At 33.8% G+C, this 23,061-nt stretch overlaps 1 protein-coding gene and 1 long non-coding RNA gene across 3 annotated transcripts in view; one reads left to right on the top strand and one right to left on the bottom strand.

Moving 5' to 3' along the window:
- steap2 (STEAP family member 2, metalloreductase) overlaps nucleotides 1–16,511 on the bottom strand; it is a 75,979-nt gene extending 59,468 nt beyond the window's left edge. Inside the window, exons 1-5 of one of the 2 annotated variants that reach the window (XM_058764752.1) lie at nucleotides 16,375–16,511; nucleotides 14,762–15,300; nucleotides 10,175–10,702; nucleotides 8,672–8,836; nucleotides 8,263–8,578 (exon numbers count right to left, since the gene is read on the bottom strand). In XM_058764752.1, coding sequence (XP_058620735.1) covers nucleotides 8,294–8,578; nucleotides 8,672–8,836; nucleotides 10,175–10,702; nucleotides 14,762–15,262 — 1,479 coding nt within the window. In that variant the 5' untranslated portion in view covers nucleotides 15,263–15,300; nucleotides 16,375–16,511 and the 3' untranslated portion in view covers nucleotides 8,263–8,293. Of the gene's footprint in view, nucleotides 1–7,005; nucleotides 8,579–8,671; nucleotides 8,837–10,174; nucleotides 10,703–14,761; nucleotides 15,301–16,374 lie in introns of those variants that run through there. The other variant, XM_058764751.1, reaches the window with a different exon arrangement.
- A 506-nt stretch (nucleotides 16,512–17,017) lies between these two features.
- On the top strand, nucleotides 17,018–22,279 carry LOC131533479 (uncharacterized). Its single transcript, XR_009269120.1, has 7 exons — nucleotides 17,018–17,145; nucleotides 18,263–18,506; nucleotides 20,064–20,118; nucleotides 21,096–21,204; nucleotides 21,284–21,403; nucleotides 21,500–21,578; nucleotides 21,671–22,279. It is a non-coding gene; the product is annotated as an uncharacterized LOC131533479 (long non-coding RNA).
- The last annotated feature ends 782 nt before the right edge of the window (nucleotides 22,280–23,061 follow it).

The following is a 23,061-nucleotide window of genomic DNA, read 5'->3' as shown; positions in this document are numbered from 1 at the left end:
AAGCAAGAGCTGATAAAATGTAAAAACTGTAACTTGAATGCAATGTAAGTCGCTTTGGATAAAAGCGTCTGCTAAATGCATAAATGTAAATGAGTCTCTTTATGATGAGGATTTTGATAATTTATTGTCAAATTTCTTCAGTTAATCCGATTTTTAAAAAGGACCATGTTTACCAATGTGCAAATGGAAAGTTATATAAAAACACACCCACACAAACATATGTAAATTTGAATTATATTGTATTAGTAATATATATAATATATATTATTTAATGACATTAGAATAGTATAAGAAGAGATGTAAGAAAAACATTATTTCATAATTCTGTGTGTGTGTGTGTGTGTGTGTGTATATATATTATAATTAATAATATAATAAAATATAATTAATAATACAATAAATATATTATTATGTGTGTGTGTGTGTGTGTGTGTGAATTTTAATTATATATATATATATATAGTTAACGATATTAGAATATAATAAAATATAATGAGATATTAGAAAAATTATCTATATATATTATAATTATTAATAATAATATTATATTATATATTATGTTATATTATATTATATTATAATTTATATGTATACACACACATACAGAAAGTAAACAGCAGTTTCAAGCTGCAGGATATAATATTATTATAATATAATATTAATATTGGTATATTCAATATATTACTATATTATATATATATATATATATATATATATATATATATATATATAATATTATAATATATTACTATATTATAATATTATATGTTATTATATGTATATGTTGTAATATATTTGATATATATTAATATATTATTTCAATATTATGTTTACTTTAAAATACTAATTATTCACACAAAGCAAACAGCCGTTTTAAAGCTGCAGAAATATATAGGATATATTTTTTGTTAATATTTACATTCTCGTTCATGTTTTTTTTTTTTTTTTACATGTCATTAAAGAATATAGATGGAGGAAGTGTTTGACCGAGACCGAACTGATATTGAACAAGAACATAATTGCATTGTCTTCAGTAAATACACGTAAATGTCATTCTATATTTGTCACGCGCTATACTGCAGTACTAGCATGCTAACCTTCTTTAACACAATCCCCGCAAATGGACGTAAGAGGAAAAACAGAAACAGCCTGGACAGGAAGACACGGTGGAGGAAGAGCAAATGAAGAACATTCTGTTTGCTTTCCGTGAAAGGGCACAATAATCTTAATCAAATCTTAATGAGGGAAGCTGGCAGTCCAGTCAGGCCCAATCATTCCCGGCAGGCTGTGCGTCTCAGCTGTCCCTCCCACGCCGCGGGTCACTGGACCAGCAAAGCCCCTCTCAAAACATTCTGTGAGCTTTACAGTTTACAACTGATTCCATGTAGCAGCTTTGTTATTGACTAATCAATGCACTTCATTTGCTGTTGCCTGCTCTATTCTATTCTATTCTATTCTATTCTATTCTGTTCTGTTCTGTTCTGTTCTATTCTATTCTATTCTATTCTGTTATGTTATGTTCTGCTCTGTTCTGTTCTATTCTATTCTATTATATCCTGTTCTGTTCTGTTCTATTCTATTCTATTTTCTGTTCTGTTCTGTTCTTTTCTTTAAGATTTTTTTTTTTGAAAGAAATCAATAGTTTTATTCATCAAGGATCCATTAAGTTGATCAGAAATGACGGTAAATACATTTATTGTGTTACCACAAAAATATTAAAAAGCACTGTTTTCAAAATTGATGATAAGGCTAATAAGAAATGTTCCAAGCAGTAAATACTCATATAGAATGATTTATTAAAGATCATGTGACACTGAAGACTGGAGTTATTAAGCTGAAAATTCTGCTTTGATCACAGGACTAAATTACATTTTAAAATACATTAAAATAGAAAACAGTTATTTTTAAATTGTAATAATATTTCGCAACATTGCTGTTTTTAAGAGACTTCTTTCAAATATATTACAATTTTTTAAAGACTCCAAACAGTAGTGAATACACCACTAGAAAACAAATTAATAAAATAATAATTACTATAATGTTTTTTTTTTTCAAAATATTTAAAAATCTTACTGATCCCGGAATTTTTAAACAGCAGTGAATATAATAAAGTGGTTCTCCAGCTTTCAATTGAACTATATTATTTCACCATATGTGACATAAATGAAGGATAATTTGAAAGAAGAGGTACAATTATGCTTAAATTATGTTGAAATACTATTTAATTGAATTTAATATAATTATTTTCTTTAAATCTTGCAAACCACCTGGAATCCTTCAAGGACCACCAGTTTGAGAAACACTGATATAATATGTCAATTTATCAGTCCTGCTCCATTCTACTCTGTTAAATTCTATTCTGTTGTCTTTTCAGTTGCACTTTATTCTGTTTCTGCATGTGTAGAAACAATTCTTTTCTTTCCTGTTCTTTTATTGAGTTCTATTTCGCCCTTCTCTTCTATTCTGTTCTTCTCTGCTCTTTACTATTCTCTCCTCCTGTTCTTTTTAATTCATCTGTTCTAATCTATCCAGTCTGCTCTGTTCTGATTGTAATTTGTTGCGTTTTATCCTCTCTGAGATGAATCCTAACCGTTTTCTAAGTGTCGTTTTGCTATGTTCTTCTCTGATGAATCTCGCAGACTCTTTTTTTCTTCTCTCTCTCTGTGCTGTTTTGCAGCCTCAGGCCCCGGCTACGCTCTGATTGGTTTTATTGGCAGTGGTTCAACACTTGGATGTCGGCTTCCTGGTGGCTTTCATAATGAAGATGGTTCTGCACATAAATGATAGTGGAGCAATTTCCTTTTCATTTAATCGGGAGGAAAGCAGAGTGCCTCCGTAAGTGTATCATTCCGTGTCAGAATGACCAGCACTTGTATATTCATCACAACATCCCCTTTTGAGGTTAAAACAGAACAAGGCTGAACAGAGCGACTTAAGGACACTCTCAAGAGTGTAATATATAACTCCAGAAAAAAAAAGAAAGAAAGAAAGAAAAACAAGATGTTAGAAGATATTTTTCACAGTAGAACTGAACAGCTTTTGGTTAGCTAAAATGATTGTTCACCCCAAAATGAAAGTTCTGTCATCATTTACTCATCTTCATGTCTTTCCAAACCAGTATGACTGCATTCTTCTGCATTTTTGTCATTTTTACAGCTTGACAGCTTCTGTCGACATTCACTTGCATTGTAAGGGAAGAAAAGACATTGTGCTTGACATCTCCAATTGTGTTTCGCGGAAGAAAGAAAATCATAGGGTTTGGAACGACATGAGGGTGAGTAAATGATGACAGAATTTTCATCTTTAGGTTTACATTTCTTTAAAGCAAGGTGCACCTTAAAGGAATAGTGCTAAAAAAGTTACTCACCCTCAAGCCATCCAAGATGTAGATGAGTTTGTTTCTTCATCGGAACAGGTTTGGAGAAAATTAGCATTATACCACTTGATCAACAATGGATCCTCTGCAGTGAATGGGTGCCGTCAGAAGAGAGTCCAAACAGCTGATAAAAACATCACAATAACCCACAAGTAATCCACACGACTCCAGTCCATCAGTTATTTTGTTTTGTCCATCAGTTATTAAGGCTTTTTAAACTTAAACGGTTGATTCTGGCCAAACCACGAGTCCATAATCCATTATAACACTTTCTCCAGTGAAAAAGTCCATTCCCTGTTGTCCCCTCACATCAAAATCCAACTGACATATTTGGTTAGAACTGTTTTCTCTTGTAAACGGAGTCATGTGGATTACTTGTGGATTATTGAGATGGTTTTATCAGCTGTTTGGACTCTCATTCTGACGGCACCCATTCACTGCAGAGGATCCATTGGTGAGCAAGTAATGTAAAGCTAAATTCCTCCAAATCTGTTCTGATAAGGAAACAAACTCATCTACATCTTGGATGGCTTGAGGGTGAGTACACTTTCAGAAAAAATTCATTTTTGAGTGAACTATTCCTTTAATAAGATGAAGTATGTGTGACTTTTTCCCTATCATACCATCAGTTACTACTGTACCACTGGAACCACAGGCAGCATGGCAGATCTTCACACATGCAGAGTGGAAGCCATTTTCATATTTTAATAGGAAGATTATGCAATCAGTGAGAGGAGGAAGAGTCGTTCAGGTCTTCCAGTGAGAGGAGTATAGAAAAGGCAATCGATAGGAGAGAGAAAGGGAGGGATTGAATGCAAAATGAAAACTGAGAGAATACTTATTCAACACCTACAATCGAGAATCACTGAAACCAGCGCTCTTTCCAAATCAACAAAAACTCTAATCACTTTGGACAGAGGTTTGGATGAGCAAAGATCAGAGGAACATTGATTATAGTTGCAAAAGCTACTTATAGTTGACCCAGAAATCATTTTATCATCATTTATTCACATTCATGTCATTTCAAACTTGTTCGACTTTCTTTATTCTGTGAAACTCAAAAGAAGGTCTTTAGAAGAATGTTCACGCTGCTCTTTTTCATATGAAATAGTGGGCTGTCATGACTTAAACAGGTCAAAAATTACCATAAAATTAGTTCATATGACCTGTGTAATAATAATAATAATAATAATATGAGCATTATGGTAATTGTTTTTATGTAATATAATTACTATTTTATTCCTTTTTTCTTTTTTTTTTGTAGTGGTGCATTCCTACACACTACTGTTTGGAGTCTTTAAAATTTTGTAATATTTTTGAAAGAAGTCTCTTATACTCAAATATATTTTATGATCAAAAATATAGTAAAAACAGTAATATTGTGAAATATTATTACAAATTAAAAGAACTGTTTTCTATATTGATATATTTTAAAATGTAATTTACTCCTGTGATGCAAAGCTGAATTTTCAGAATCATTACTTCAGAGTCACATGATCTCAGAAATCAGTCTAATATACTGATTTGCAAAATTTTTATTATTATCAATGTTGAAAAAAGTTGTGCTGCTTTATATTTTGAAGGAAACCGTGAATGTTTGAATTTTGAACCATGAACAAAAATCTTTTGTAACATTTTAAATATTTTTACTTTCACTTTTGATCATTTTAATTGGCCCTTGCTGAAAAAATAGAAATCTTAAAAAAAAAAAAAGAAAAATTGTAATAACCCCAAACAGTGTATAGATATTTTTTTCAGTCTTCATGTCCTCTATTTGTTTTATTAATCAGCTCGTTTTAGATGGCTTCATTGTGTCTGCTATGCAACAAAAGCGTAATGTTCCTCCTGAGAACCACTGAGGAACCCACCATAAAAGTATTAAGAAGCAAATGAGGCAGAGTGTTTTATTTATGAGCCCACGCTGGCCACACGCTCTCCTAAACTGCAGTTTTTACTCTCCCCTGCAATTAACGCAGCTGTTTTGATGAACGACATCAGCGTGAAGTAGATGTAAGTTTGTGGGGCCATTACGGTTCGGGGTGATAACCTGTACGGGAGTATAATAAGCAGACAATTTCTCCTTGTTTGTTGATCATTAGTGGTAATTAAGACTAATCTCTCTCTGTCTTTCAAACTTAGCAGGAAGCGCATTTGTAGCCATGGTGACTGTTACGATCTCAGCATGACGTGAGAAGTGTCTCTGTCTTGGATTTGCAGTGATTTGTGGGAGGTTTCCTAGTAAATGCTTGGCAGTGACACTTATAGAGGCTCAAGGTCCGGTCTAAACAAAACACGTCGGAGGACCTTCCATCCGGGTCGACGCTTCGGCTCCCTTCAGTGATAATGGCTTAATAAAAGATTTAACAGGCTTTAGCATCGCAGTCCTGCGGCCATAGAGACAGACTCTCTGCTCATCTCATCATGCTAATTGATATTATTGTGTGTCCAGAGCTTCAGGAGATCTTTAAGGGTTCAGATACGCCTGCTGAGATCTAAACCGAACATTTTGGGGGATGAAGAGATTACATTTGATCTCATGACGAACTGGTGGTGGGCAGCACTAGACACCCACAGCTCGGTGAGGTTACCCATAATGCTCTGTTTGAGAGGGAGAGGTGCGCCATCTCCTGGTGAATGTGTTTATTGTGGCGCTAAATGTGTGGGAGTGAAAACTGTGGGTAATGAGGTGAAAAGTCAGAATGATTTTAGAAGCCCACCACAATTCCAGCAGGACTGACGTGGGATGATACTATAATTCAATGCCTCTTGTGCCAAAATGTGTCATAAAAACATTTTATTTGACTTTTTTTCCCTTTTTGTCTTTTTGGAGTAAATATCTTCAACTGAGTGAACATGAAGACCAGTTGCATTTGCCACATAACATTCTGAAGGAAGATTTTTGACTATGTAAGTTTATTTAATATACTGCAGTCAAAATCAAATAATTAATATTTTTGTAAAGCAACATTTTTGTTTTTTAATTGTTTTTAACTTTCAATCTTCTATGCATACTTAAAAAAAAAAAAAGGTACTACAATGTCATTTTGGACATGATACCATGACTGTTTAGTCATGTAATGTGGTATTACCATGGTATTTTTCAAAAGTACATTACCAAAATATTTGAAAGTAATTAACACTTCTTTTCAGCAAGGATGCATTAAATTTATCAAAGGTGATAGTAAAGACTTGTACACTGTTACAAAAAAGTATTTTTTAATATGTGAAATAATATCAAATGTTCTTTGAGCAGCAAATCAGCACATTAGAATGATTTCTGAAGGATCATGTGACTCTTAAGACTGGAGTTATGATGCTGAAAATTCAGCTTTGCATCACAGGAATAAATTATATTTTAAAGTATATTAAAATAGAAAACCGTTATTTTAAATTGTAATAATATTTCACAATTTTACTGTTTTTACTGTATTTTTCATGAAATAAATGCAGTCTTGTTAAGTAAAAATCTTCTTTAAAAATATTTTTAAAAAATCTTACCAACAACAAACTTGGAATTCTGTGATTTTATTATCTTAGTACTTAGAACTTGTTTGTATGGGAAGGTGAAATCAGATCAAAATCAACTAAAATATATCAAAAAAAAGAATTAAGAATGTCTTGGAGAGATATTCTGTACATTTGTATTTATTGATACTCACTCCAAACATCAAGTGAGGCACAGGAGTTTGAGTGTTCACACTGCTACCAAACAACACACTGGAGGCAGATAGTGCTGTGCAACAAGACAAGTGACACAAAACAGTTTCACAGGAAACAGTGTAGAAACGAGCTGTCAGTTAGCATGAGATGTTTAGCGGTGAGTCTGTGCAGGTCATTTCCAGTGACTGATACAGATGTTAAAACAGATTCGGTGTGACACTAACATGTCATATGAACCATCAAATCTCACAGAGTGTTGTAGATGCAGTTAATCCAATGTTTAAAAAATGCTTAAATTATACTAAAGTCAACATGAAATGACATTCACAACCCATTTAACTTCTGTGATATATTTCTTAGTGAAACAGGGCAGAACTTCAGGGAGTCCCATTGGGAAAGAGAAAAGAGGGTGTTTCTGTACCAGAATGAAGCCCGGGATATGAAAGTTAGGAGCATTTTGATCACAAGGGTAATGCTTTTAGTTCCCCAAAAACAATAGTTGTGTTATTTTGGCCATAACCTTTACCCATTTCCTGTGTGGATAAAGTTACATGTTGATGAAAGATTGCAAAGACAATTTTTCATGTTGACGTAAAGACATAAGCCAGAGTTTTGGCATGAGATTTAATCAAACGGCACATTTATATGTGTTCAAATGTTTGGGGTCAGTAAGATTTTACTTTTGAAAAAAATTTAATAAGTTATTCATCAAGGACTCATTCATCAAAGATGCATTAGGATCATGTGACACTGAAGATTCAGCTTTGCATGACAGGAATAAATTACATTTTAAAATATATTTAAATATAAAACACTTATTTTAAGTTGAAATAATATTTCACAATGGTAATTTTTTTTTTTATCAAACAACAGCAGCCTTGGTGAGAATTAAAACAGTACACATTCAAAAACATCTTACTGATCCCAAAGTTTTGAACAGCAGAGTGTGCATAAATAACATTATTTTTAATAAGATTTGATATACAATAGACACAGGTCATGCAGTCAGTCACATGACATCCTCCTTTGAAGGGGTCAATGAGGTCACATGACCATTGCAGTTCTAACTCAACTCCTGTTCATTAAAGAAAACAGGACTGGAACCAAATACTAACTACAAATAAATCTTTGAGTCCAATAAAGCAGCTGAAATGTCAACTTATAGATAGGCTGTATGCTGGCCAGGTATGATGTGCATGATTAGAAACAAAAAGCTGAGAGTTTACCGTTACTGTGACATTAAAAACTGCGGTGCAGTTACATGATGGTGACCCTCTCAGGTGAAACGTGGGCAGCTGGTCTCTCGTGGTTGGTGCGGCTCTGATTGGAGTCTAATCCACGCCTGATCCGCTTCAGCTTCCGGCTCACACAGGGAAGCAGCAACACCACTTTTCCGATTACCACCGTGACGGGCAGAACTAGGGCCAGGACAAAATTGGGCGGCATGTAGAAGCGATAAGACTCCTCCAGAAACGCCCGCTGCCAGCCGAAGAGCAGAGCGTGGAACGTGGAAATGAGCAGGGCGATGTAACCTAGAGTGGACTGACAGGATATAGACGCCCGTTTGACATCTTATTTGTCTGAGGACCAAAAGAACACTGAAGCTGCAAGATTGGAGGATGGAGATTGTCTTACCTGGATAAAGCTAAACTCTCGCCAGTTGAGTGCATTATGCACCGATGGAATGGAAGTGACAGCTAATAGAGAGAGGAGCCCCAAACCCATGATTCCAAAGGAAACATACATCTCCACTCTCCAAACTTCCTCTTCGTTCCATGAGTTCTCTATGTTGGCATGCACCTACAGAGAAAGAAATAATAAGATCTGTTAGTAGGATATTTTTTTTTATTTAAATTTTTATTTTATTTGACTAAAGTATTTTACATTCATGCTACTATACTATATACTTATACTATACTTATACAAATGTAAATGTAAATATAAAATTATTTAGATGTATATTAAACATCTATTTTACATACATTTTAATTATTTTAAATGTACACTTATTTATGAAATTTTATAAGTTTTATAGGGTCTGGTGCATAACAAATATATAAAGCCCGGGAAACATATTTTCATCATCATTATTATTATTATTGTTGTTGTTGTTGTTGTTGTTGTTATTCTACTACTACTGTGGATGATAGGTTGATATAATGCTTATATAATCAAAAATGTTTTGTATCAGTATGTATGTATTTATCTATATTTATTTACATATAATAATTATAATCGTTATTAATTAATGATGATTGTTAATTATGCTTAGTATTAATCTCTATATGTATTTATGTATGTATGTGTTTATTTACTTTTATGATTATTATTTATGATGATTATAATTAATTAACAATGATTAATAATAATAATAATGTTTCTTTTAATATCAATGTATCTCTATGAATTTATGCAAGTATGTATTTATATGTTTATTTTTATTTTATTAACTATTATTGTTATTATTATTATTGTGTATGATAGGCTGATATAATGCTTATATAATCTAAATAAATCTGAATCTGAACTACAAAAACTGAAATTGCTAAAACATATATTATTAATAACCGGTAAAATAATAATAATAATAATAAGTATAAGTATAATAATAATGTAGTTTATATTAATATATCTGTGTATGTATTTATGCATTTATATATTTATTTTATATTTTATTAACAATATTATTATTATTATTATTATTATTATTATTATTAATTGGTTTGCTGTTGTATCAGTATGTATTTATCTATATATTTATTTACATATGATGATTAGTATCATTGTTATTAATTATGTTTAGTATTAATACTCAATTAATCTCTATATGTAATTATGTATTTACTTTTATGATTATTATGACAATATGATGACAATGATTATTACAATTACAATGAATAATACAATAATTGAAAAATAATAGTTTCTATTGATATCATTGTACCTTTATGTATTTATTTACATATTCATATATTTTTTATATTGTATTAACTATTATTATTATTATTATTATTATTGTAACATTAGCCACACCCTCAAAATGTAAAGTCCAGAATAAAAGTTTGAACAAGACAAAACAAAAAACACTTCCACGACAGTGGACCTTCTGGACGTCACTGGTGTAGAACACACACAGACCTGCTGATAGGCCATGTTGAGCATCAGGTATCTCTCTGAGCGTCTCATGGGTAGGCAGAGGCTGTACAGCACATGAATGCAGCCAAAGAAGAAGCTCAGCAAGCCCAGCTGTTTGCGACTCTCCAGCCAGCCCTCCAGCCAGGGTGGGAAGCGGCGGTACTTCGTCCCGTAGATGAGCTGGTACACAGCAGCAAGCTGTCCTGCTAAATACACCAGCGCTAACAGAACGATAGCCACTACAGGCAGCGTCCTGTTCACTATTTCCAGAGGAATCTTGTAGAAAAAACTCTGTCTGGTCTTCATGTAAGGATGGATAATGTCCCGCACAAAGGAGTAAGCGAAAAAGAAGATGGACAAGGCGACTGCGGTCAGAACAGGTCCTTTCCAGGCGGTGAAGAGATGCAGTGGCATATTCTCGATCTCTTTGGCAGAGGAGAGAGCACCCATGTCCACAGGGATGAAAGTGAGCTGACGGGCCATTTCAATGAGCTGCTGTCGAGCATCCACTGAATTACTGCAAATATAGACCTGTAGAAAGAGATTACAAGCAATCAGCTCCTTTCAAAACCTTCATCATTCACAGTAGCAATTAGGCTGATATATTGGTGACCAAATCATTGTTGGCCAATTCCAGGTTTAAATTAGATTGTGAATGCCAGAATATTCAATGTGGTCTCAGACTTTGGATCCCACTATATATATACGCATGATCGTTTACAGTAGGAGCAATTCCCTAGAGCCCAAAACTAGAGTGGAATTAATTCACTGAGTTTATAAGGTTTCAAAATTAGACTGTGAGATAAAAGCAAGTTTATGGCATGGCTGTAATGGATCTTTCATTGTGTTAATAAAATCTTTTTCTCTTTCAGCTCACAGAGTTTCCAAAGAGCACAGCTCATCTGTTCATCATTCTAACAAGCTGCTCACAGAAAGTAAGGCATTTACTTTCACTGCTGGCTGGAAGAGCCATGGGTGATTTCTAATACGAGGAGACATAATCATCTTCCTCATCATCATCTTCATTCCTTGAACAGGAGTGTCATTAGCATACCGAGGGCTATATTTTGTTTTTGACCCACAGAATGTAGCACACTGTTGAACACAGCAGGGTCTGTAATATTTTATTTTGCCTATACTGCAGTTATGGAGCTGTAAAACAATGTATATATGTGTTCTTTAGTAAAATCAAAACTATTTAAAAATATTTTTCGTTAAATGAAATAAAGTTATAGAGTTGAAATTGAAAACAAATATTTTGTCGTTAATTGAAATAAAGCTAAAATAAAATGTAGATATTAGATGAAAAACTAAAATTAAAATAAGAAATATTGCCTTGTCAACTAAGTGAAACAAAACAAATTTAAACACTAACATTTTTGAAAATAAAACTGAAATAATAAAGCTGAACAGAAATCGTTTTTTAAAAAATAAGTGAAAGGAGTGAAATCAATTTTCCTTTATGAAATTAATTCCTCGTGAGGCCAAAACTCAGGAACTCTCACAAAACAGATGCCATGCAATAAAACCATAAAACTAATCTGGAGAAGAGATCTCCAAAGACAACAAACAGCACGACTCCCCTTGTTCATTTACGACATCCGTCTCCCCCCTGCCCTCTCTGCCTCTCCCTCTTTCCCCCAAAAGTTTTCACTCAAAGTTCATTAAGAATATGTATATCCCACATATCATGTATCTTGTTAACCTGTTGTTTTTCCATTTCATGTTTGGTTTCATTTTAAAGGTCTCTGTGCGATTGGTAAAATGGTCTCAATTTCACAGTAGTCACTTGTATTATGAGAAATATTGAAAACTTTTGTATAATTGTGTTCTGCTGAGGAGGGATTGTGTCCCCCTTTAGGGGTCTACGGGAATGTTTATCCATCTTCATCCAGGTGTGACCCTGGAGCACTAGAACCAAAAACACTAAAAGGTCTTAAAATCATTATGACTATTAGACTGTGAGGAGGAGGCAGGGCAGTAGGCACGTCATCGGAGACTTCAGATTTCTGTCTATCGCTGGTGTTAGCAAGCTGTACGGGAAAGGATTAAAGGAACTACACTTTTTGTCATAAGCAAGCAGTTGGCGCAGACAAAACAGGTATTAGTCTACCTACACCCTCTGACTAACATCAGACTGGCGAGTTTGTGTCTGTGAGATCTACGCAAAACCCGGGGCGTGAAACTCTGTACGACATTAGGTCCCCAGTGGACGGATAATTGAAAATATGAGATGTCTAGAATAATCAAATATCTAAAGTAATACATAATCAATATTTGTGATCAGTTTTAATTAGAAGTACAGTCTAAATTTAATGATCACTTGAAATTGGAATCAGATTGAACAAGGAGCTAGACTAAAATTGAAATTAAGTCCTGATAAATTCAGAAGCGCAAGTAAAAGACCGAATATGCATTAAACCTTTGACCAGGCTGCTGGATTTCGCTTGGCACTAGGGATGTCACGGTACCAAAATTTTTGTATTCGGTACCGATACCAGTGAAAATCCACGGTTCTCGGTACCAATTTCGGTACCAAAGCAAAACACAAAAACATGCTAATTAAAAAACAAAATTTTTTTAAATTAATAAAGTCAAACAAAAATAAAATGTATAAAAATCAATGCCATTCTTTATACCTATTTAAAATTGTGTTTCAAGTTTTTCCGCAAGTAATAAAAGTATGAAAAACAGTAAACAAATTTCACCCAAATTTAATTTGTCTTTTAATTAATGAAATTTAAACTTTTTTTTTTTTTTTGGTAAATAAAGGGGATTTAGGCTACTAAAATTAAAACATGGAAGAAATATTGAGTGATTATTTCTTAAAAAATAAAGTTTTATTAATTTTTTCAACAGTAGTAGCAGTAGCCTATCACATACATTCTACTAAATAATAGTAGCCTAATGGTACAAAGTCTTAGTTAAACCGGACTTTTATTTTGACTGGTTGCCGTGAATACATTTAAATTGACTCAATGAAACGGTAAAATGCTCTTGAGGTGACTCTCAGAGCAGTTCTGGAGATGTTGTTTATGTATTTATGTCCTCACTGAGACGGCAGATGCTGAAATCACTGCCAGCGTCACGGGCGTTTCAGTGTGTAGTAAACAAAACCACGCGTCTCTGCCGTTCATTCATTCACACACATAGAGACTCGCAGAACATACAGGATTCACATTTGAATCGACTTTTGCGGCTTAATATTTGCAGATACTGGTCCATATCGCGATTTGATCCAAGTGTAATGACAAATTCCGTGACATTCCGTGTCAAACTGTAAATTCCGTTTTTATAACTGGATTCCGAGATTCCGTCCGCGTTTTCTGCATCGCGGAAATCATACGCCAAGAACCAGGTTGAACGGGTACTCAGTACCACCGGTACTTCAAAAAACCTGGTACCGTGACGTTTTCATTTCTTTAGTACCGACTTGGTACCGAAGTACCGGGTCTTTTGACAACACTACTTGGCACTAACTATAAATGAAAAATAAAAACATAAAAATTAAAGCCACTTCGAAATATTAATAAATAATTACTAAAATTACTAAAAATAAAACTGAAATAAAAATAAATTAAAGCTGAACAGAAATACTTTTTTACAAAATAACTAAAATTACAAAAGCACATAGCAGAATTGATAAAACTAAAAATGAAAAATGAAAATAAAACTGAAAGTAACTTTATAAATGTTATATTTAATAATAATAATAATTACAAAAGCACATAACAGAATTACTCAAATTAAAAAATGAAAACAAAAAAAATTAAGCTACTTCAAAATATCAATAAATATGTTTAAGTACTAAAATATTCAAAATAAAACTATAATAAACAGATTAAAGCTGAACAGAAATATTTATAATAATAATAATAATAACAAAAGCATGTAACAGAGTTACTAAAACCAAAATGATAAAATGAAAACATAAAAAACTATTTCAAAATATGACCCCGGGTAGCACCTGTTCCCTAGACGGGATCTGTTCGCCTCTAGGTGGCATTTTGGGTTCTGGTTTGTGTGTGTTTTCTTTTGTCTGTTTGCAGGGTGGCAACGAGTGGCAGGTGCAGTGGATTTCAGATGATGATGAGTGGACTGATATAAGGATCTCTGTCCTACAGTGTGAAGCCCTCATTTGGAGCTCGACTTCTCTCCAGTACCAGACTTTGAGCCTTCTTTAATTGTTTTCTTTTCTCTTCCCCCTTTTGGGGTTTATTTTTAGTTTAATTTACTTTAATAAATGTTTATTTTGAGTTAACTGATTTTGTGCGTGGCCTCCCCATTATTGTTACGCTGCCCTGAGCCTGGTAGTTTGCAACAATTAATAAATAATATAGTACTGAAATAATATACCACTGGTACTATACACTGCAAATGAGTTCAGGTCGAGACATTGTGTCTGGGCTCAGATACACCTTGCACAGACTGTTCTGAAGCTCAGCCAAAAGATCTGAACAGAAACATTTTGAACTGTGTGTTTTAATTGGCCAAACTTGCTGTGAGATTATTTGGCTCAGCATGTTTAAAACCTTTAGACTTTCCTGAGTCTTGTGGCTATGGAAGTACACTGAATTTCGTACAACGTACCTGTCGACTGGAGTCTCTGGGGCCTGACTGCATGGCCCAGGATGAGATCACATTGAAGCCTTTGACCACAATGGATTCTGGGAATAGGGAGGCCAGGTATTCGGCATTTGATTCTGGATACTGGTTGACCCGTCTGTTGTTGCTGACATCCACCAGTATTTTTCCAGCCAGCAGGTGTTTGATGTCCCAGAGGGAGGAATAGTGCTCCCGGCGAATGGCCAGGAACACGATGTTGGCCTTCCCCACTGCGTCCTCGTGATGGGTCACGTCTACCACGTGCGGGAATGACTCGGCCGCTCTCTTGGGCTGACGGCTCCCCACCACCACATGAAAGCCGCTGCGGAGCAGCCGCAGGGTCAGGCTTTTGGAGAAGTCTCCTGAACCGATGATGGCGACCGTGGGCTTGCCTGCTCCCTCTTTGGACCCGTTCTTCAGCCCGTTTGGTAGGAAACAGACTTTGGTGCTGGCCGGGCTGCTGCCCAGCAGGGAAATAGTGTCCATTTTCAGGCCCGAAGCACCTCGTACTAGATCTTAAGACACTAATGGAATAACACTTTGTTAAAAGAGATCTCAGAATCAGATGCCTATTTTTTTGCAATTCAGTTAAAAGACAATCTCTTTAAACTTGTCAAGAAGTAATATTTCACCCCACAATAAAAAGACAAATATATTTTATTTTGAGATGAAATATCACTGGAAACATCCTTTCCGGCCATATTTAAAAAAATAAATAAGAAAAAAAGACAGTACAACAAATACTACTATGATTTAAAAAATACTTATTTCAATTACTGTATATATACTGTATACACACACACACACACACACACACACACATATATATATATATATATATATATATATATATATCATGTCTTTTATTTTATAGAAATGTGTCCGGATAGCACGATTTTCATTATTGTATTACACTAAAGAGAATCTAATGACAATCATTATTGAGAATAATGACAATTTAAACTTGCAAGTAAACTATCTGGACGCATTATATTACTTAGAATTGGGTGGGAAATATGCCTAATTGTTATTAAAATAACAATGTAAATAATAATAATTTTAATTAAAAAATACCAATAATAATTCAATATTAACTATATAAACAATAATAAGATTACATTTAACAGCTTCATTATTTAAAATATATATATATATTAAGATCCACAGGTTGGATGCATGCAGGGTTTCCTCATAAAAACCTATTTTAAAACGTAAAAAGGTATCCCAACAATGAATATAGAATAGAATAGAATAGAATAGAATAGAATAGAATAGAATAGAATAGAATAGAATAGAATAGAATAGAATGTGGAATCAAATTACAGTATGTATTCTTTAATGCCCTGACTTTGAAATCTCAGACAAGCTGTTTGACCTGTTAAGAGTACCAAAGGTGATTGTTTGCTCGTATTGATACGATATATATAATATATCATTCTTTATTCATCAAAGAAGAACAGAAACAATATCTAGCCTATATATTTATATAATATCAGGGGCAGGTTGCTGTGTAAATCACGCATGATGATGGCAGAATAGAGCATGACGCACCCGATGTATATGTAATTGCGAAAAACATCTCAAGGTTATAACATTACCTGTAATGGAATCTGCCGTGGCACCATCGAGCAAACAGATCATATGAGATGTGTATATTCCTCACCGGTGACTGTTTCCCCGCCCTCTGTCCGTTTGATTTGCACTGACCCACAAGGAGAAACGGCGAATCTCTTCATTGGGCGGCAGCTGGTACTAAGCACTAGCTGGTATGTTCCACCAGGGGGCGCGCGGAGGCTCAAAAGGCCAATTCTTCATTGAGTCTAATTTAAAATGTTAGAACGCTGGAAATATTTGTGCACGTAACAGTGTAATCTTTTTAATCTATAAATTTAGTTGGTATTGACCCTGACATACAAAAGTAAATAAGTCCCAATAATCTTTAATAAACGATTTTGCGAAGCCCTCATTAATTAATCACTAACGAACGTGGTTGGTTCATCCTGAACGGCGCTGAGAAAAACAACAGTTACCACGTGACAAGTGTAATCATGAACAATCATTTAATCCTAAAAAATAAACTGATATTGTTTAACAAACATTGTATTAAACATACCCAGTTAAGAAATTAAGTAGCGGAATTATTAATTAGACCGATTCGGTTTTGACAATTTATTAATAACTTCCGAGCCGCCATACCTTCCAGTTATCATAAACAACGCTTCATGAGAATCTGCCGTTCTTGTTTATTCTGTTTCTATGCTCTTACATGTTGGAGTGCTGCAGCATGCCTCTGGGCTGCTGTGTGAAGACAGCCCTCTGCAGCAGGATGCACCTCTGGGTTGATCTAGGCTGGTGACTATATATTATAGGTAATAATAAAGCACCATCACTGAGCAAGACATGTTTAAAGGATGTTTATATAGGCCAAGATGCTGATTTTGAAGATGTAGACTAGGCTACTATTAGACTATGTTAATTTACTTATATATACTTAATTTCTAGCGATTATCGCCGATTTGATTGCACAGATACTATTTAAACTAAACTGAGCTAGACAATGACATCTCTGAATTCAATAATGAAATGCCTTTAACTGAAAATTGAGTGTTTAATCTTATCATTATACATTACTGACACTCTATCCTCCAATTTGAAACTGTTAAGTGCTTTGACACAATCTGTATTGTTAAAAGCGCTATATAAATAAAGGTGACTTGACTTGACTTGACTTATATGAAAATGAAACTATTAGAAGCTTTTAGAATAGTGTTAATGCACATAAAATAGGCTACTCTTTATTCGTTAAACCTTTTAAATATGCAAATTATGCAATATCATATTAAATATGCCCAAGTGATAGCGACCCCACAGAAAATGACTTATTTTTGTTATAACGTGATAAAGAATTCTTCAACCTCTTCTCATAACATTGTTTATTTGACAATATTTAAATATGTAATATGCATTTGGGGGAAAAAACTAGTTTTGTGCCCGTTTTATTATAGGCTACGTTTCATAAAATACCTAAGGAAACTGTCAATTACAAGCAATATAAAATAAATAAAATGGTTATTTAGAAAAAAATAATAATATAAATGTTGTTGTTGTTGTTGTTTTAATTCAGTTAAGTTTGTTTTCTGATTTCTGGTGAATTGCACATGAAAGAGCAATGCACTGTGACAAAACCTTTTCAGCCAAACACTGATGACATTTTCACGCCGGAGGGATTGAAACAATTCATTAAAATTAAAAACCCTGCAATTATGGGCTGTACAACAGATTACTGGAAAAACCTGATAATAATGACACATCCCACCATATCGCAATGCTGGTACACAGAAAGGGTTTAATTTAAAAGATAGATAGATAGATAGATAGATAGATAGATACTATAAATTAGGGACAATACAAATAGTCATACTGTGTCATTTACTGCTTGACTTTTGTGTCAAAATCTGTGATACCTTAAGGTGCTATCTTTGGCAGGAGTGTGGACCAAGAGAGAGCCAGCAGGAAGAGCATGCTGACGACAACGTGTCAATTTCTCCAAAAATAGCGTCTTCGCTCTTTCCTCCAGTCCTCCGATGAGTTCACACTGCTGTTTACCCATCTTCTTCTTCAGCAGCTTCAGGCCTGCAAATACAGCATGTTGTTCCTGACCACAATGGTGAAAGTCACTTACTGTGAGACGGGTAAAGCTGCAGAACATCCTGGAGGAGTGTGTATGGAGGTCAGAGGAATATCATATGACTTGCTGAAGATGTTAGGAGGATGTTAGTGTACAGTTTGTGCTTTGCATTGGTTTGAGGCTGTGGTAGTGATTATTAAAGTGCCCCTATTATGGATTTTTGGAAATGACCTTTCATGCAGTGTGTAACACAGCTCTAAGTGAATGAAAACATCCTGCCAAGTTTTAAATCCGAAAGTGCACCGTGTATAAAGTTTTTGCGTTTCTCCGGTAACGCTGCACACAAAGCAGCACTGTCCTCATAAACGCTGCTGTATCAGGCATTACAAGCAAGATGAAATGAAAATGAGACCAATCGGACCAATCACCGCAGATTAGCGTCACGCAAAGGAGGGGTTTGGAAAAATGAATCGTTGAGCGAATCGTTTGGGAGTCGTTGAGCAAATTTTTAAAAAAAGGTAAAAATAAATGCATGTTATAAAGACAATGAAAGTGTTTTTTGACCTTGCATGCATGTCAACCTGTTGTTGGGGACTCCCAAAGCCAAAATTTGAACATTTCATAACCCTTAATAGGGGCACTTTAAACTGTGTAAAAATGCACTAAAATCTTCCAAAAATGTAGAATCTGTTGTATCTGCACATCTACAAAAGATATTTTGAAGAACATCGATGTGTAACATAAATGTGACCCTGGACCACAAAACCAGTCATAAGTGTCAATTTTTCGAAATTGAGGTTTATACATAATCTGAAAGCTGAATAAATCATCTTTCCATTGATGTATGGTTTGTTAGGACAATATTTCGCTGAGATACAACTATTTGAAAATCTGGAATCTGAGATTGCAAAAATAAAATCTAAATATTGAGAAAATCGCCTTTAAAGTTTTTAGCAATGCATATTACTAATAAAAAAAATAATAAGTTTTGCTATATTTACAGTAGGAAATTTACAAAATACATTCATGGAACATGATCTTTACTTAATGTCCTAATGATTTTTGGCATAAAAGAAAAATCAATAATTTTGACCCATACAGTGTGTTTTTGGATATTGCTACAAATATATCTCAGCGACTTAAGACTGGTTTTGTGGTCCAAGGTCACAAATGAAAGTTGGTCATACAGTTTTGGAGCAACATGAGTAAATGAAATTCCTGTTTGGATGTTTCTTCCTTATCTGTCTTGTCCAGACTGTCCTACAAAAAATTCACCAGCTGTGTTTTTTCCAAATCCCTAATGTTTGTTCTAGTTTCTGATCCTCAATTTAAATAGTACTGTTAAGGGGGACATCAGGAAAGAGTGACTTTAATTCTACGTCTGAAAACTCACTTTAAAAACGTAATCATTCTTACTTCACACTGAGCTCAGCGTTCACACACCCTGTAGGCCTGTTTCTTTTTTGAGAGTTCAGTTGATGGTCTAATTAAATTTGTCAATTTCCCTTGCAGCCTCACTCATGACCATCCTATGATTCTGTTTCTGTCCTGTAAAGACCTCCGGAAATCTTTCAGCTCTGTCTGAACTAGTTGCAGCTACGAGACTGAGAATAATCATGCGTTTCTCTAACTTGCTCTTTATTGGTATTGTGACACTAGGAACATCTCAATTCTGCTCCGCTGGACCTCTTCATGCACAGTGCAAAGTCGAGTGGTGAAGTACTCCTTTGTGTTTCTTTTTTTATTTAAAAAATAAAATAAAAATGCATTGGAGAATATGAAATCTTTAGCATTAAATTTGCATACAGAATTTAAAGTTATGTTTGAGAAGAAACTTAAATAATGCAAGTGTATTTGTTTATATTGTTATTATAAAAGGTTTATAAATGTAAATGTATTTGTTTAAATTTATTTAGTGCTTGTGTATATTTATATTTGTTACAGGGTTATAGTTAAGTAAAACTAAATCTAAAACCATATAAAAACATTTTGTTACTTAAAATAAAATATTTAAAATACAAAAAAGAAAATTTAAATGAATTTTTTTTATTATTTTAACTTTAGCTGAGTTTAGTTTAACTTGATGCACTAAAACAATTAAAACCGAAATAAAATTAATAAAACTATTTATATATATATATATATATATATATATATATATATAAACATAATAGACATGACAAAAACACAACAAAATTACTAAAACTTTAACTATAATTTAAAATAAAAAGTAAAATATAAAACTAATTCAAATATTAATAAGCTATAATAGTATCCATGATACTAACACATGACTGATTTATTAAAAAAACAAAAACAATTATGAGGTTTTGATTAGTTAACCAAAAGGTTATGAATTTATTTGTTTAATCACTATTTTTCTTTGATCATTTTCCACTATTTAAAGTATTTATATTTGATTATAATGTTTATACAATGTTTAATGTATTTAATTTCTAAGTATTCTATATGAATTAATTAAAATTTAGATTTTGGAGAAAATACATAGTTCAATTTTATAGTTTTATTATGTTCTAAAGATTTATAAAGATGTGGAGTTTGGGAAAAGGGCGGTTTTTAAGTAGTCAGTGCAATAGCTTCGGTTTCCATTAGATGGCACCATATATTGTATATAGTTTTAGCTAGAACGGCGTTACAGTTGATTGAGAACTTGTGTTTGGCTTTTCCCAGGTATTTCAGTCTGCCTTGCAGGAGTGTGTATGAAGCTCTGGTCACACAAATTAAAAAGTGGAGGACAGTCTCAACCTGTGCCACGGGAGGAGAGAAATGTCTCTACAAGGTGTGTGAGTTGATGTAACGAGATGCGTTTATGTATCATCAGTGTAAATTATATGAATATTTTGCTCTTTCTCTTGTAGTTGCAGTCTGCATCTGTGCACTTCATATCAGCCAAACACACAACTCCAGTAAAGAAATACGTTGATGACATCAACTTCAGACTCGTCTCCTATGGATTTTTCACACACTGCCATGTATCTGTAAGTGTTTATACAAACAGTCACCTAAATGTGACTTAATTTATATAAGAATATCACTTTTGTCCAAGCAAATAACCTATTTAAACTTGTTCCCAGGCCATGTCAGTGTCAGAGACCTGGTATGCTGTCACAGATCACGGCACCAACTACTGTAACCTCTACAACTTAATGGAAGGTAAAATTGGACAAAACAGCAGAGTGAATTTGATTGAAACGCCATTAATGTAAAGCCAAAACCAGCTCCTGAGGTTTATTGTCTGTGTGCAGGAAGTGGACTTACTGAAGCTCCAGGATACAAAGAGATCACCAGTGACTTCCTGTGCACCCAGCGCTCATCTGCTAACTGTACTGTGTACTAGCACGGAAACAAGTTCATACTTTTTCATATGCAAATTTTTATATTGACTTTTGTGGCTTTTAATGATGTTTATTAGATTTGAGAGCATATGTAATCTCCTTAAAATTGACAAAATAAGCTTTTAACCAACATACACATTCCCGGGAACATGAACCAGGACTACTGATGATTTCTTTATTTTATTTTAAGAAATTAATACTTTTATTTAGGAGGGACACATTCAATTGCTCAAAAGAAAGACTTTTATGTTGATATACTGTAAAATCATTCTGTTTCAAATAAATGTTGTTCTTTTGAAGTTTTGAAGAATTCTGAAAGAACTTTTTCAAACGTTTTGAATGTTTCTTGAGCAGCAAATCAGATTATTATAAAGATTTGTGAAGGATCATGTGACACTGAAGACTGGAGTAATGATGCTGAAAATTAAAGGAATAAATTACATTTTAAAATATCACAATGTTACTATATTTCTGATCAAATAAATGCATATACTGGTGAGCATAAGAGACTGTTTTTTTTTCCCTCCTCTGTCCAATCAAATGCTCTATAGAAGGAGAATGTCCCGCCCTCTAGCAAAAGCAAAAACTTAAATATGTCTTATTTTAGGAAATACAAAAAAGGAAACCACTTATCAAGTGTGTTTTTTTTAAGCTGGCTTCCATTATACATTAACTGCATAAGAATTCAATAGTTTAAAAATAAAACTTATAGTTCTAAAGTTGTTGCTATGTTGTGTAACTCTGTATTCTGTTTTATTCTTTGCTTGAGTTTTGTGCTCCTGCTCTGTATTTTCCTCCTTATTCAATACGGATGAGGGTGACATTTCATATGCTGTTCTTAGCACAATGTTTGGAGACAAATATAGCAGTTCTCAATGGTGTTAGGCTCAGTGTTCTGCACAGACATTTTCTCTCTAAGGGCAGCAATATGCTCCGGTGGGTGCAGCCATCCATCATGGATGTCTTGCACTCATCACTGAAGTCCTTCTGGCTGATGCCATCAGTCTCTGTCTGCTGCAGTGGAGCTCTGTCACCAGAAGAGGGAACTGTTTGCAAGTGTTTTTTAGTACAGTCCGTGCAACGTTTTGATTAGATGTGTAAAAATGAATTAAATCACATATTTTTAAAGGTTTTCATTTTCTTCACTATCATAACTAATATTTTACATAACATTTTTTGAAGCATAGGCCTACTCCTTTTTTATAAACAATCATATTTTTTTATTTTCTCTGTTTTCTCAACCTAGTATTATTTTTGGTTATTTTTATTATTAATAAAAATGTTGTGACTTCCCACATAAA

Source organism: Onychostoma macrolepis, chromosome 24, assembly GCF_012432095.1.
Source record: "Onychostoma macrolepis isolate SWU-2019 chromosome 24, ASM1243209v1, whole genome shotgun sequence".
Lineage (NCBI taxonomy): Eukaryota > Metazoa > Chordata > Actinopteri > Cypriniformes > Cyprinidae > Onychostoma > Onychostoma macrolepis.
This window is presented reverse-complemented; position numbering and strand designations above follow the sequence as displayed.